General features: G+C 42.1%; 1 protein-coding gene across 1 annotated transcript in view; it reads left to right on the top strand.

Annotated features, from left to right (window-relative positions):
- LOC120533398 (gastrula zinc finger protein XlCGF26.1-like) overlaps positions 1–13,826 on the top strand; it is a 126,837-nt gene that overhangs the window by 10,764 nt on the left and 102,247 nt on the right. The window contains exon 4 of the mRNA XM_039760260.1: positions 10,345–10,830. Within this exon, the coding sequence (XP_039616194.1) occupies positions 10,345–10,830 (486 nt within the window). The remainder of the gene's footprint in view (positions 1–10,344; positions 10,831–13,826) is intronic.

Below are 13,826 nucleotides of genomic sequence, written 5' to 3'. Positions count from 1 at the left end.
AAACTCTTTAGCTCATACTGCATTAAAATTGACTCTGTTTGGATGTGCTTATGGTTTTTCAACCTCCTCTTTTAGGTATCCATTCCTGTTTTCCTTCAATCCCCAGCTTGTCTAAGTACTTGTCTGGTTTGCGTTTAAATCTTGAAGCTTGTACATCGGAACGGCAATAAACCTAACTGTCACTTTCAGAGACCGTACCATATGGAGAGATGGGTCTGTTATGATCAATAGTGTGTATTTGTTTTATATGAACTTCCGCATTGATTTTAGTAATATGTGTTTGTGTTTGGGATTCAGGGACTGTGAATTAAAATTTTTTTTTTCATTAGTAGCATATTAAAGAAGTTGATATTTTTTTGCTTTTTGCCACCACACCATCTGTGTTTTCCTCAGGACACCTCCAGTATGGGGCTGTCGCTCTGTAGTGTCCTTGCAGGTCTTACCCAGCATTCCTTGGGTCGCACAATACTTGTGACACTTGTCTAAGCCTGGACATTTCTGGGAGAGACAAAACAAAACTTTTGTGCTTTTTTAAAAACTTTTTTTTTATATGTGATCTCACTGGTATCTGGTTTTTTTTTTTGTATTTTGAGCTCCTGCTTTAGGCAGAAGATCAGTTTGACTGATCTGACTTTGGCTAGATTTTGACTGTGGGCCTCCTGGTCATTTTCTTTTCAACTAGTCTCTTGTGAGTCATTATATCTGTTTTGTGTTTCAATATTTTGTAATTTAATGAATCCAAATCAATGTCTAGTCAAGATATTACTGTTTTTAGTTTAGTTCTTTTCTGACTTTGGTTTTATTAAAGCACTATTCTACAGTTTTTTGATTTTATGTTATACTAGAAAGCAATCTACAGGGTTGTCCAGATCTAATTATGCAGATCCAGATCATCTGGATGACTTTTATTTATACGGGGACGATTCCAATTCAGTGCGAAAACGATTCTTCATGTCGTCAGTTCGCACACTTCTCAATGGTCCGGGATTTTTAGGGTGATTTTTCTATGTAATAAACTTAAGTTGTAACATCATGAAAATTGCATAATTAGATCTAGACCACCCTATAATTTTTTTGCCATTTTGTTCTCCTTCAGATTTAGTATATTAATGGTAATTTATTTCCTGTTTCCTTTGTGTATTTAGACTATGTGAAGGCTGGCCCCGGCACAGACAGACGGACAACATTGTTTCACCCAACACACTTTTATTTACACTATATTATTTACAATTCTGCTCACGTGCACCCCCAGTGCCTTCGCACCGACCCCCAAGTCCAGGCCCACAGTCTCTTGTGCCTTCCTGGCCGCCTCCAGTCCTTCCTCTTGCTCAGTCCACTTCCACCCGACTTCCACACACCGACTGGAGGGAGGCGCCCTAAATAATGCCCCGGATGAGCCCCAGGTGCTTCCGCCATCTGTTCCTTGGCCACGCCCCAGCGTGGCGGAAGTGTCGGCTGCCTTCCTGGTAGCTCTCCGGGCGCCACATAAAGTCTTCCCCCCGGCACTTCCTGGTGTGGCGGAAGTGTCGGGCTCCCGGGATAATTAGGCATTGGGCGCCGCCTGGCGTGTGGCCACGGTCCCTGCAGGGCTGGGCTTCCATGCCCTGTACCGAGGCCCCTGAACCAGGACGGACGCCCCACTCTGTCTGGAGGAGGCACTCGCCTCCTCACGCCCTCCAAGGTGTCCCGCCGGCTCCAGCCCCAGCCGCTGACCGCACGGGATAAACCGCATCGGAGCGCCGCCTGGCGGTGACCACGGCCCTACAGGGCTGGGCTTCCATGCCCTGTACCTGTGGTCCCTAACAGAACCAGGACGGACGCCCCGCGTGTGTGGAGGAGGCACAAGCCCTCCTCTCGCCCTCCAAGCGCCCCGCCGGGCTCCAGCCCGCCGGGCGACTGCATGGGATCAACCGCATCGGGCGCCGCCTGGCGGTAACCACGGGCCCCTACAGGGTAGGGCTTCCATGCCCTCAACCCGTGGCTCACAACAAAACCAGGACGGACGCGCGGTCCGGAGGAGGCACAAGCCCTCCTCACGTCCTCCTGGGCGTCCCGGCCGGGGCCACAACTATAATTAAATATGTCACTTCTGATTGGTGCATTACAGGGTTTTTCATGATTTTAGCCTGTCCTGTAGCACAAACTCATGACGGCCTGGAGCTGCAGAGTGTGACCTGTCTACATTTTCTTGCTGAGCTCTCTGAGGATGATGCCAGTCATGCGTTCTTGGGTTCATTTGGTCTGAAAACAAACTCGCAAGTCCAGTTGGCATCTCTTCTGTTGTCTTCATGTGCACTGAGAAGTGTGGCAATCACAGCCTTCCTAGTGAGAAATTTCACATGAATGACCACCTATCCGGTAGCTCAACAATTGAGATCATTTTGTCAACAAGTTATTATGCACCTTAAATTAATCTGATGCCTTAAGCCATGTCTCTACAAAGTAATACGCTGAAGAGAGAAAATAATCCTTACTTGTAAGAAGAAAATTTAGTTCATCTGTTTTGTTCCTAAGTTGATCTGATATTAGATTAAACTAGATGGAGAAGAGGTGCTCAAAGCGTTGCTCCTGAAGGGCATGAGAGACCCTTCTCAGCTTCAGGTGTGAGTTACCTAGCTGGGAGTCAGATTTTTATACTTGAGGGTCCATGAGTAGTAAATCCGTATGTAAGTGTCCTTGTTCGATTGAGGCTGAATGAAGTCCGATCCTAACAGATAGGAGCTGATCTTGTGTGTAAGTAATCCTCATTTTGTCTCAAAAGACAAAGTTAATAGACACTTAAGCAGCAGTGAAACACCCATGGCTGCCCTAATCAGCTCCATCTTGCGATTAATTTCTGAGAGATTTCTTCTCTTGTCTGGGATTGTAGGATTTTGCGAAGATATCCAATTGTGATTTAAACCATGCTTTTTAATGATGAGGGAAAGGGCAGAGTATCATTTACCGTATATACTCTAGTATAAGCCAACCCGAATATAAGCCGAGGTACCTAATTTTACCTACAAAAACTGGAAAAACTTAGTGACTCGAGTATAAGCCTAGAGTGGGAAATGCAGCAGCTACTGGTAAGTTTCAATAATCAAAATAAATACCAATAAAATTACTGTACATTAATTGAGGCATCAGCTCATTAATTGAGCACACAGCCCGGAATGAGTCTCACAGAGGCTACACAGCACCACACAGAGCCCGCAGACCAAACCAGGTACAGTGGAATCTCGAGTCACGTCCGTAATTCATTCCAAAACTGTGGTCGTAACTCGATTTGGTCATGACCCGAAGTAATTTCCCCATAGGATTGTATGTAAATATAATTAATCCATTACAGACAGTACGAACTGTATGTTAATATATATATATTTTTTTAAAGATTTTTAAGCACATATATAGTTAACTAGCAAAATACCCGCGCTTCACAGCGGAAAAGTAGTGTGTTAAAGAAGTTATGAAAAAGAAAAGGAAACATTTTAAAAATAACGTAACATGATTGTCAATGTAATTGTTTTGTGACTGTTATGAGTGTTGCTGTCATCAAGGATTTGATTATCATTATTTCTTTGAATCAGGTTCGTATTTGGAGGACGTGTTGTGTTCAAGTTACATTCCGTGTTTGTCAACCGTTGTAAAGATAACAGGTTTCATTCATCGAAGTGCTCACTACCCAAATCGGTACTCGTGAATCTAAGATGTTTAACAGGCATTCCCGGTATTAAGTTTTGGATTTGCTTGCGAATATTTAGCAGCAGCGCGTGTATGAACTTCGTGATCAAAAGTCTCGTTTATACCCTGCGTCTTCTCATTAAACTTGTATCTTGCGAATATCATATTCATCTTAGGCATGACAAACGTCGGCGGCAGCGTGTCTATGAACTTAATTTAAACTTAAGCTTTACACATTGCTTTCCTATTTATATGTCTACAAAGGCTTGTTCAGATTCAGTGGGTTGTTCCTTTCTTACTGCATCAATAAACAGCTCGTCTTCCTCTTTATCTGAGACATCACACACTACATGCACGGGTTTACTTTTCCCAGTCCTGCAAACTTTAGCGAAGTGGTTCAATTTACCACATTTTTTACACTGCCTTCCTTTAGCTGGACATTGACTTTTTCCATTGTGTGCTTTGTTTCCACAGTAGCTGCACTTATGAATATGCTTGTATGCATCACACGCTTCATATTCTTTTGCTGCCTTCTCAATTGTGTAATGTGTTTTTTGTTCAACGCTTTTTGGAGCTCTTGCTTTTTGTCTATGTTCTGCATTCACAGTCAGTTCACGTGAGCCACTCAGAGTACATGCATCGAAGGTTCTCAGCGGTGCTTGTGCTTATCTCGTGTGATCTTGCGATGTCCACGGCTTTATTTAATGTTAGCTCAGACCCGGCACTTAAAAGTTTCTCTCACACTTTTGCTGAGTTTGTGCCAAACACTGTTCTATCCCTGACCATCTCATCTTCGTTTGCATAAGCACAGTCCTTCACCAGCAATTTTAACTCTTGTTTCAAAGTCATCAAAATTCTCGTTTATACCTTGCGTCTTCTCACTAAACTTGCATCTCGCGAATATCGTATTTGTCTTAGGCATGACAAACGCCTTGTAGTGGCAGCGTGTCTATTGGATTGCTGCTGATGGACAGCCTTATAAGGGCAGGCACTCGATTACGTGGGAGGCGTGGGTATGGGGGACGCAATATAGGCAGGCAGCCAACTACGTGGGAGGTGTGGTGATGGGGGACGCAAATCCGCCTCACACGGCGACCAAGCTGCATGCTATGGCCATATATATGTACGTAAGTAGGATTCAGTTATGACCGTTACACATAGAATTTCGAAATGAAACCGGCTTAACTTTTGTTAGTAACCTATAAGGAATGAGCCTGCCAAATTTCAGCCTTCTACCTACACAGGAAGTTGGAGAAGAAAGAGTGAGTGAGTCAGTAAGTGAGTGAGTCAGTCAGTGCTTTGCCTTTTATTAGTATAGATTGACAAAATGTTGACATGAAGTGTATAATGTGTGAAGCCTTAATTCCAAATATCAAAGAAACACTTTCATAAAAGGTACAAATATAACAGAACAAATGCGCTTTTATTCAAAAATATAACTGTTGAGTCAGTCAGTCAGTGAGGGCTTTGCCTTTTATTAGTATAGATTATACCATAGAATGCACAGCATAATAGTAAACTAAATGTAAACACATTGAATAACACTGAGAAAACCTTGAACAACAGAGAAAACTAACACTGCAAGGGTTTGCGCTATAGCACTACGAACCGCTCGCTAAAAACACTTTTTTTTTATTGAGTTTTAAGCACAGGGAAAAAAATGAACATTTGAAAAATCCATAATTTAATAAACCACTAAGAAAAGTAACATTGCAACAATGCACGCTACGAACCGATCGCTGTAAACAGAAGTGAAGTGGAGGTTAAAATACAATAGAAAAAAGTCTTTTTTAAATACGAGGTTAAAACAATGCTCAAATCCGTCTCTTTAAAAACAAGCCCAATGCATTCTTTAACTGCCTTCTCGGCCTTATGCGGCCAGCCCTCTCTCTCTCTTTCTCTCTCTCTTGCTTGTGCGCACATGCGCATCTCGTTCTCTCTCTCTCTCTCTCTCTCTCTCTCTCTCTCTCTCTGCACAGGGAGAGGTTGAACACGTGCGGAAATCATTGGCGCGCACAAACCGATAGGGAAACTGGCTTGTTCATATATGGAGTGTGTGGTCGTGAACAGATGCAAAAGTTTGGAAAACTTTTTGGTCGGAACCCGATTTGTACGTGTTCAGAGACGTTCATGAACCAAGGTTCCACTGTACTGTACATTTCAACTTTCTGTCGGGTTGACGGGGGCAGCGGGACCTGACTCGAATATAAGCCGAGGGTGATGTTTTTCAGCACATTTTGGGTGCTGAAAAACTCGGCTTACATTTGAGTATATACGGTAGTTATAAATAACAAGGCTATTTTGTTCTGTCTTGGAGGATTTGATCCTGCTCCAGTCCTTATAAACTATTGTTGCTTCTATATTTGTTGGAAATGCAGTTAATGAGCAATGAGATAAATGCTTTGTGTGTTTCTTTTGCACTTTAAACCCCTCCTACTGTTGCCTTGGCCTTTGTGCCTCAATGCTCTTTAGATGTTGTTGTGTGGAGATTTGCACTGATGATTGGGTTCGTTTAAGAAGAGTTGCCAGACAGAACAATCCATAAAGAGCCCTCGTGATCATCCTACACCGATTCTTCGAAACTTGTAAGGAACATTGAAATATCTTCGTAGTACGTGTTTAATTATTCTATCCATCTATCCTTCCAGTGTCGCGTTAGCACCAGGAAGAATACAGCGCGAGGCAGGAACAAACCGTGAATGGAGCGCCAGCGACTCGCTAGCGCTGCAGCACCGTGTCCTCACATGTTTAATTATTAACAATATAGATTATTTAAATGAAGTTAAAGTTTTAGCTGTATAACATAAACATATTTTGCTGCATTTCATCTTAGCAATGATATCGTCATCATATGTAAATACGCATTCTATAAAGTGGCTCAGGTTGTGCAATATTATAACTGTATCACAAGTTTACAGTGAGGTGATTGTACTTATAAGTAGTAACAGTTCTGAAAGGACCACTTGATGGACTGATTGTGTGCATTTATAGTTCTTGGGATGAAACTGTTTATGAACCGCGAGGTCTGTACAGGAAAGGCTCTGAAGCGTTTGCCGTGTGAGAGCAGTTCAATAGACAACATGGCTGAGGCAGCGTGTGCTTGATGCTGTATACCAATATTTCTTTTTCCGATCAGCTGCTGTACAGCTGTGATTCACACTCAGATACAGTGATATAAATACTCCGAGTGGTGCAGTGAGAGTAATATGGAAAATGATGATCCAATGTGGCAACCCCTAACGGGAGCAGCTGAAAGAAGAAGAAGGTGGTGCAATGAGAGTAACAACACTAAAGCAGTTATGGTATTTGGAATAGTTTGACCATTCTGTGGAATATTATATTGTTACTGGTTAATTATAATCAGATGCATTAAACTAATAAACAATATGTGTTTAATTTCAGTGTATTTATATCAATCAATCAATCAACATTTTTTTTATATAGCACATATTCATACAAAAAAATGTAGCTCAAAGTGCTTTACAAAATGAATAGAAAAATAGAAGACACAATAAAAAATAAACATAAGTCAACATTAATTAACATAGAATAAGAGTAAGGTCCGATGGCCAGGGTGGACAGAAAAACAAAAAACTCCAAAGGCTGGAGAAAAAATAAAATCTGTAGGGTTCCAGACCAAGAGACCGCCCAGTCCCTCTGGGCAATCTACCTAACATAAGTCAAACAGTCCTCTTTGTATTTAGGGTTTTCATGGAAGGACCTGATGATGATGGTCACGTAGACTTCTGGCTTTCAGTCCATCAATGTTGGTGCATCATGATGCTTTTAGTAGGTGGTGGTGGCGCAGGCCGCCACCACAAAGAAACCGGAAAAAGAAACAGAAGAGAGAGTTGGGGTCAGTATGGATTTTGGAGCCACTGGGAATAGTTATTATGAAGAATTGAACATACAGAGTATCAGTATTAAGTTAAAGTGAAGTTATAAAAAGGCCATGTTAAAGTAATGTGTTTTCAGCAGTGTTTTAAAGTGGTCTACTGTATTTGCCTGGCGAATTCCTATTGGCAGGCTATTCCAAATTTTAGGTGCATAACAGCAGAAGGCCGCCTCACCACTTCTTTTAAGTTTAGCTTTTGGAATTATAAGGAGACACTCATTTGAAGCTGCGTCAGGGATGTGGGTCTAAAAAGATAGGGTAAATACACAGGAACAGTAGAACTGCTTTGATACTGGGTGCCACCAGTCTGCAAAACCGAGCGCAGAACTTGCGTACGACAGGGTCTGAGCTACCATGGAAATGTGCGTGGCTTTACACCAAGTTTAGGTTTTATACGTCGTGATTTGAACTTGGAAACGTTCTTACACAACATTTTTGTGCGTACACGGCATTTATACATGAGACCCCTGGTGTGTTGTAGGAGCTAGAGCGCGTGGAGGAGGCTGAAAATCCAGGCAAGATATCATGGGATTTGCCTGTACACAAAGCATAGGCTCTTGTACTCTGAAGTTTCCTTGCAAAAAGACTTGAGATGGGTATGTGGATACTCACAAGACTTCGGTTGGGTGCCTATAGCTTTTAGTTTCTCCTACTACTAGGGGGATTTGGCCCCCTGCTCGCTTTGCTTGCCCACCCCCTCCCATCCCCTGCCCAAGGCATACTATGCTCCAGCCACTTTTTGTCTCTGCCACTCACATTGTTGGGGGAGGGGGGTTTGAACGCACGCTGAGGAGATGTGGTCTGATCAGTTGCTGTCTCTGAGCTGTGTGTTCTGCTTGTCGCGCTGTGCGTCGATCATTTAAAAGCTTGTACAACAGCTGTCCTTTGGTCTCCCGTTACGTTAAAATGTCTCTCATGGGACGTCAAATTGTCTTCCAAGAAGATCACGTATCGTCTCCTTCCTAGCCTTCCAAGGTTGTTTTTAATAATAGAGAGATAGTAGAAAGTTTCCTCAATGAGATTTAGCATTGTAAAGAGATATTTCAGCATTATTTGGGCATGCATACCAAACAAACATTTAAAGTTTTTGGCCCTTTTAGAGACTTTGGGTTCAGTGCTCTAGTGACTCTAACGCCTTTAAGAAGACTTCAGCATTCATGATCCCTAACAGGATCACCACTTGGGGCTGAATTGGTTAGATGCACTACAAGGAGCTCTTGAAGATTTCTGGTGGCTGTTATGAGAGCCTTAGCAGTCGTTGGAGGACTTGATTAGCATACATAAATTCTGGCAGCTCATGTCCATTATCATTATAGTGTCGCTTCCCACAAAGATAACATCATCCTGAAGTTCACAGATGACACCGCAGTGATTGGACACATCACTGGTGGGGATGAGGCAGCCTACAGGAGGGAAGTGGACAGTCTGGCGTCATGGTGCGAGGAGAACAACCTCACCCTCAACACAGACAAGACGAAGAAGATGATAGTGGACATGAGGAAGGAGAGGAGACCTCACCGGCCACTGTTCATCCGAGGGCTTGAAGTGGAAAGGGTGAGCAGTATTAAATACCTGGGTGTCTACATCAGTAAGGACCTCACTTGGACTATTAACACCACACAACTGGGCAAGAGGGCTCAACAGCGGCTATTCTGAGGAGGCTAAGGTAGTTTGGTATGTCGACTATGATCTTCGGCAATTTTTACAGCTGCATTGTTGAGAGCATCTTGACCAGCTGCATCACTGTGTAGTACAGCAACACTACTGCTATGGACCACAGATGCCTGCAGAGAGTGGAAAAGACTGCAGAGATCACCTGGACCCCACTGCCTTCTCTGCAGAGCATCTGCAACTGCAGAGTCCGCAGGAGAACTGCGTCGATGCTCAGGGACCCCGCCCACCCCCAACACAAACTGTTCACACTTCTACCCTCAGACAGGATGTATAGAAGTATGAAATGCAGGACTTCCAGGCTAAAGAACTCTTTCTTTCCTAAGGCCATTAGACTCCTGAATAACTGACTGAAATTTCTAACCATGGGCCACCTCATTCTGTCTACCTCACACAACTGTATTTGACTTGTCCATCACACACCTATGTGCATGTTACATTTTATACTTCTATTTTGTTTTTATACTTTATGCTGACTCTGTTACTTATTATCTATCTGCTACTTATTATTTGTGTTTATCTTTATACGTTGTTTTTTTCATTTGGTGTGGACAGCAAAGAAAAAACTTTATTGTACAGGGAAATGTGTTTCCTTACTGTACACATGACAATAAACTTGAACTTGATTTCACAATACATTCTTATTATTAAAAGTGCATTTCATATACTTGGCATGGTGCTCTGTGTTAATAAATTAAACTGTCTTCAATATCATGATAACTGAAGATTGGCACTTTTTACTTCCATTAAACAATAACATAAAAGAACAAAATATATAAATAACATATTAAAAGAGTATGATGACAAAATAACATTCTATACTATAGTTAATAATGATGAACATTTTCTTCTTCTCAAATGTACCTTTCAAATGTGATCTGTTTAGTTTTGCTGTTCCAACTGATTTTCTACAGTGATTGTGCTTGAATATTTGGAAAAATTAAGTTGCATATGGAAAGCCACTCAACTTGTTGTTTTTCCCTTGTACTGTATATTACAACGGCTTATGCAAAGGTTGCTTATAATTTCAGAAGTAATTTAATTAATGTTGTGATGTTAGTATTAAGGTATTTGATTAATAAATATACTTTTATTTTTTTTTTTTGCTTTTTATACAGGAATCAAATATGACTTATCTTCTGAATGTGATAAACAAATCTGTAAAAGCAGTACACTTGGGAGCATTCACACAGGAGAGAAACCATATTGCTGTTCTGACTGTGGCAAACAGTTTTCACTAAGAAGATACCTTACCAACCACAAGAGAATTCACACAGGGGAGAAACCATATTGCTGTTCTGAGTGTGGCAAACAGTTTTCACAAAGAAGCAATCTTCAGGCCCACAAAATAAGTCACATGGGAGAGAATCCTTATTGTTGTATTGAATGTGGTAAACAGTTTCAACGAAGAGATATTCTTGAGACCCACAAAAGAATTCACACAGGGGAGAAGCCATATTGCTGTTCTGATTGTGGCAAACAGTTTTCACAAAAAAGCAATCTTCAGAGCCACAAAATAAGTCACACAGGAGAGAAGCCATATTGCTGTCCTGAATGTGGCAAGCAGTTTTCACAAAGAAGCTATCTTCAGAACCACAAAAAAAGTCATACAGGAGAGAAGCCTTATTGCTGTTCTGAATGTGGCAAGCTGTTTTCACGAAAAGGCCATCTTAAGACCCACGAAAGAATTCACACCGGCGAGAAGCCATATTCTTGCTCTGATTGTGGCAAACAATTCCATTTCATGAGTGATCTTCATAGCCACAAAAGAATTCATATGGGAGAGAAGCCTTATGAATGTAATCAATGTAAGAGACGGTTTTCACAAAGAAGGAATCTTCTGCTCCACCAAAGGATTCACACAGGAGAGAGACCATTTTGCTGTAATGAATGTGGTAAACAATATCCTTCTATAGGCAGTCTGAAGAGACACTGTACACTTCACGTGAGAGAAGGAGGAAGCCTTGAAAGAGAAAATTGTCAAGTGAAGAAGGAACAAACATAACCCTCCCAACTACTCAAGTCTTGTTGAAGTACTTTTATGTGGTGGGGTTCATTGTATAAGATCCATACTCGGTTCCATCTTGGCAAACCTACTCATATGATTTAAAAAGAATCCAAGTAAGTACAAGTAAATAATTCATTCTGGCCAATTGTCTTCTTGGATAAAATGGTGCCTGCCCTCTGCCTAGGCACTGTAGGCATCACCCATTCTACTAGGCTTTAGTGGCACACCAGACCTGTGAAGAAAGCAGATGCAGGCATCCAGCTTCATCCATCTCTATATCCATTACTCCATGTCATTCCAAACTAAGTGCCTAAACTCCAGCTTGTATCAGGATCTGCCTTGGCTTCATCTGATAACAGAGGTGTAAATCTGATGTTGAGTTCACATCTTTCCAGATGCCCCCTGCAGTTTTTTTGAGCCAGAAGGCTAGAAGTTGACTCAAGAAGGAACAAAGCACTTAATCAAAAAATGATGACTCTGATGGACAGAAGAACTCGCCTATGAGTTCACACTGATTTAATAAGTGGAAGTAACTTCAGTAACATCAGGAGAATTATAATCATTCCATTCAAGTTTTTCTCTAGATATTTTCACTGAATTCCCTGGAGATTCTTTCAGGGAAGGGGGCTTTCCAAAATGACTGAAAATCTCTGAAACTAAAAGCTGATGAGATATTTTGGATTGGGGGAGAAGAGAACTGACAACCTCTTTCATTTAGAGGATCAGAAATTGGCAGTCTCACTGCCAAGCTGGAGGCCAGTCGTCCAACAGGATTGAGAAGTTGCCATCTCTTTAAGAAGGGAATTCCAGCATATAAACTCTTGTGCCAGAAACAGTAAGTTGCAGATGACACAACAAACAGCATCAGCAAACACCATAAACAAAGAATCATGCAGTAAAGAGGAGGAGTGCATTCCAATGCAAGAAGAATTGAACACTTGAAACTGAAGCAGCAACAACTCCACAGAACATCGGATGTCCCCTTTAAAGACTTGGTATTGTAAAACTATTTATCTCTGCCACGATAAATTAGAATTCTAAATAGCAAATAAACAGCCAGCCTCTTGTTATATCTTTGTGTGTTTAGCGTGTCTGTGTCCTGTCTTACATATCAACATACAGTGCATCCGGAAAGTATTCACAGTGCGTCACATTTTCCACATTTTGTTATGTTATAGCCTTATTCCAAAATGAATTAAATACATTTTTTTCCTCAGAATTCTACACACAACTTCCCATAATAACAACGTGAAAGAAATCACATGTACATAAGTATTCACAGCCTTTGCTCAATACTTTGTTGGTACACCTTTGGCAGCAATTCCAGCCTCAAGTCTTTTTGAATATGATGGCACAAGCTTGGCACACCTATCCTTGGCCAGTTTCACCCATTCCTCTTTGCAGCACCTCTCAAGCTCCATCAGGTTAGATGGGAAGCGTCGGTGCACAGACATTTTAAGATCTCTCCAGAGATGTTCAATCGTATTTAAGTCTGGTCTCTGGCTGGGCCACTCAGGGACATTCACAGAGTTGTCCTGAAGCCACTCCTTTGATATCTTGGCTGTGTGCTTAGGGTCGTTGTCCTGCTGAAAGATGAACCGTCGCCCCAGTCTGAGGTCAAGAGCGCTCCAGAGCAGGTTTTCATCCAGGATGTCTCTGTACATTGCTGCAGTCATCTTTCCTTTATCCTGACTAGTCTCCCAGTTCCTGCCGCTGAAAAACATCCCCACAGCATGATGCTGCCACTACCATGCTTCACTGTAGGGATGGTATTGGCCTGGTGATGAGTGGTGCCTGGTTTCCTCCAAACGTACGCCTGGCATTCACACCAAAGAGTTCAATCTTTGTCTCATCAGACCAGAGAATTTTGTTTCTCATGTTCTGAGAGTCCTTCAGGTGCCTTTTGGCAAACTCCAGGCAGGCTGCCATGTGCCTTTTGCTAAGGAGTGACTTCTGTCTGGCCACTCTACCATATAGGCCTGATTTGCGGATTACTGCAGAGATGGTTGTCCTTCTGGAAGGTTCTCCTCTCTCCACAGAGGACCTCTGGAGCTCTGACAGAGTGACCATCAGGTTCTTGGTCACCTCCCTGACTAAGGCCCTTCTCCCCCGATCGCTCAGTTTAGATGGCCGGCCACCTCTAGGAAGAGTCCTGGTGGTTTCGAACTTCCACTTACGGATGATGGAGTCCACTGTGCTTATTGGGACCTTCAAAGCAGCAGAAAATTTTCTGTAACCTTCCCCAGATTTGTGCCTCGAGACAATCCTGTCTCGGAGGTCTACAGACAATTCCTTTGACTTCATGCTTGGTTTGTGCTCTGACATGAACTGTCAACTGTGGGACCTTATATAGACAGGTGTGTGCCTTTCCAAATCCTGTCCAATCAAATGAATTTATCACAGGTGGACTCCAATTAAGTTGCAGAAACATCTCAAGGAGGAACAGGATGCATCTGAGCTCAATTTTGAGCTTCATGGCAAAGGCTGTGAATACTTATGTACATGTGCTTTCTCAATTTTTTTTATTTTTAATAAATTTGTAAAAACCTCAATTAAACATTTTTCACATTGTCATTATGGGGTGTTGTGTGT

The sequence above is a fragment of the Polypterus senegalus genome, chromosome 8, assembly GCF_016835505.1.
Source record: "Polypterus senegalus isolate Bchr_013 chromosome 8, ASM1683550v1, whole genome shotgun sequence".
In the NCBI taxonomy this organism is placed as follows: domain Eukaryota; kingdom Metazoa; phylum Chordata; class Cladistia; order Polypteriformes; family Polypteridae; genus Polypterus; species Polypterus senegalus.
This window is presented reverse-complemented; position numbering and strand designations above follow the sequence as displayed.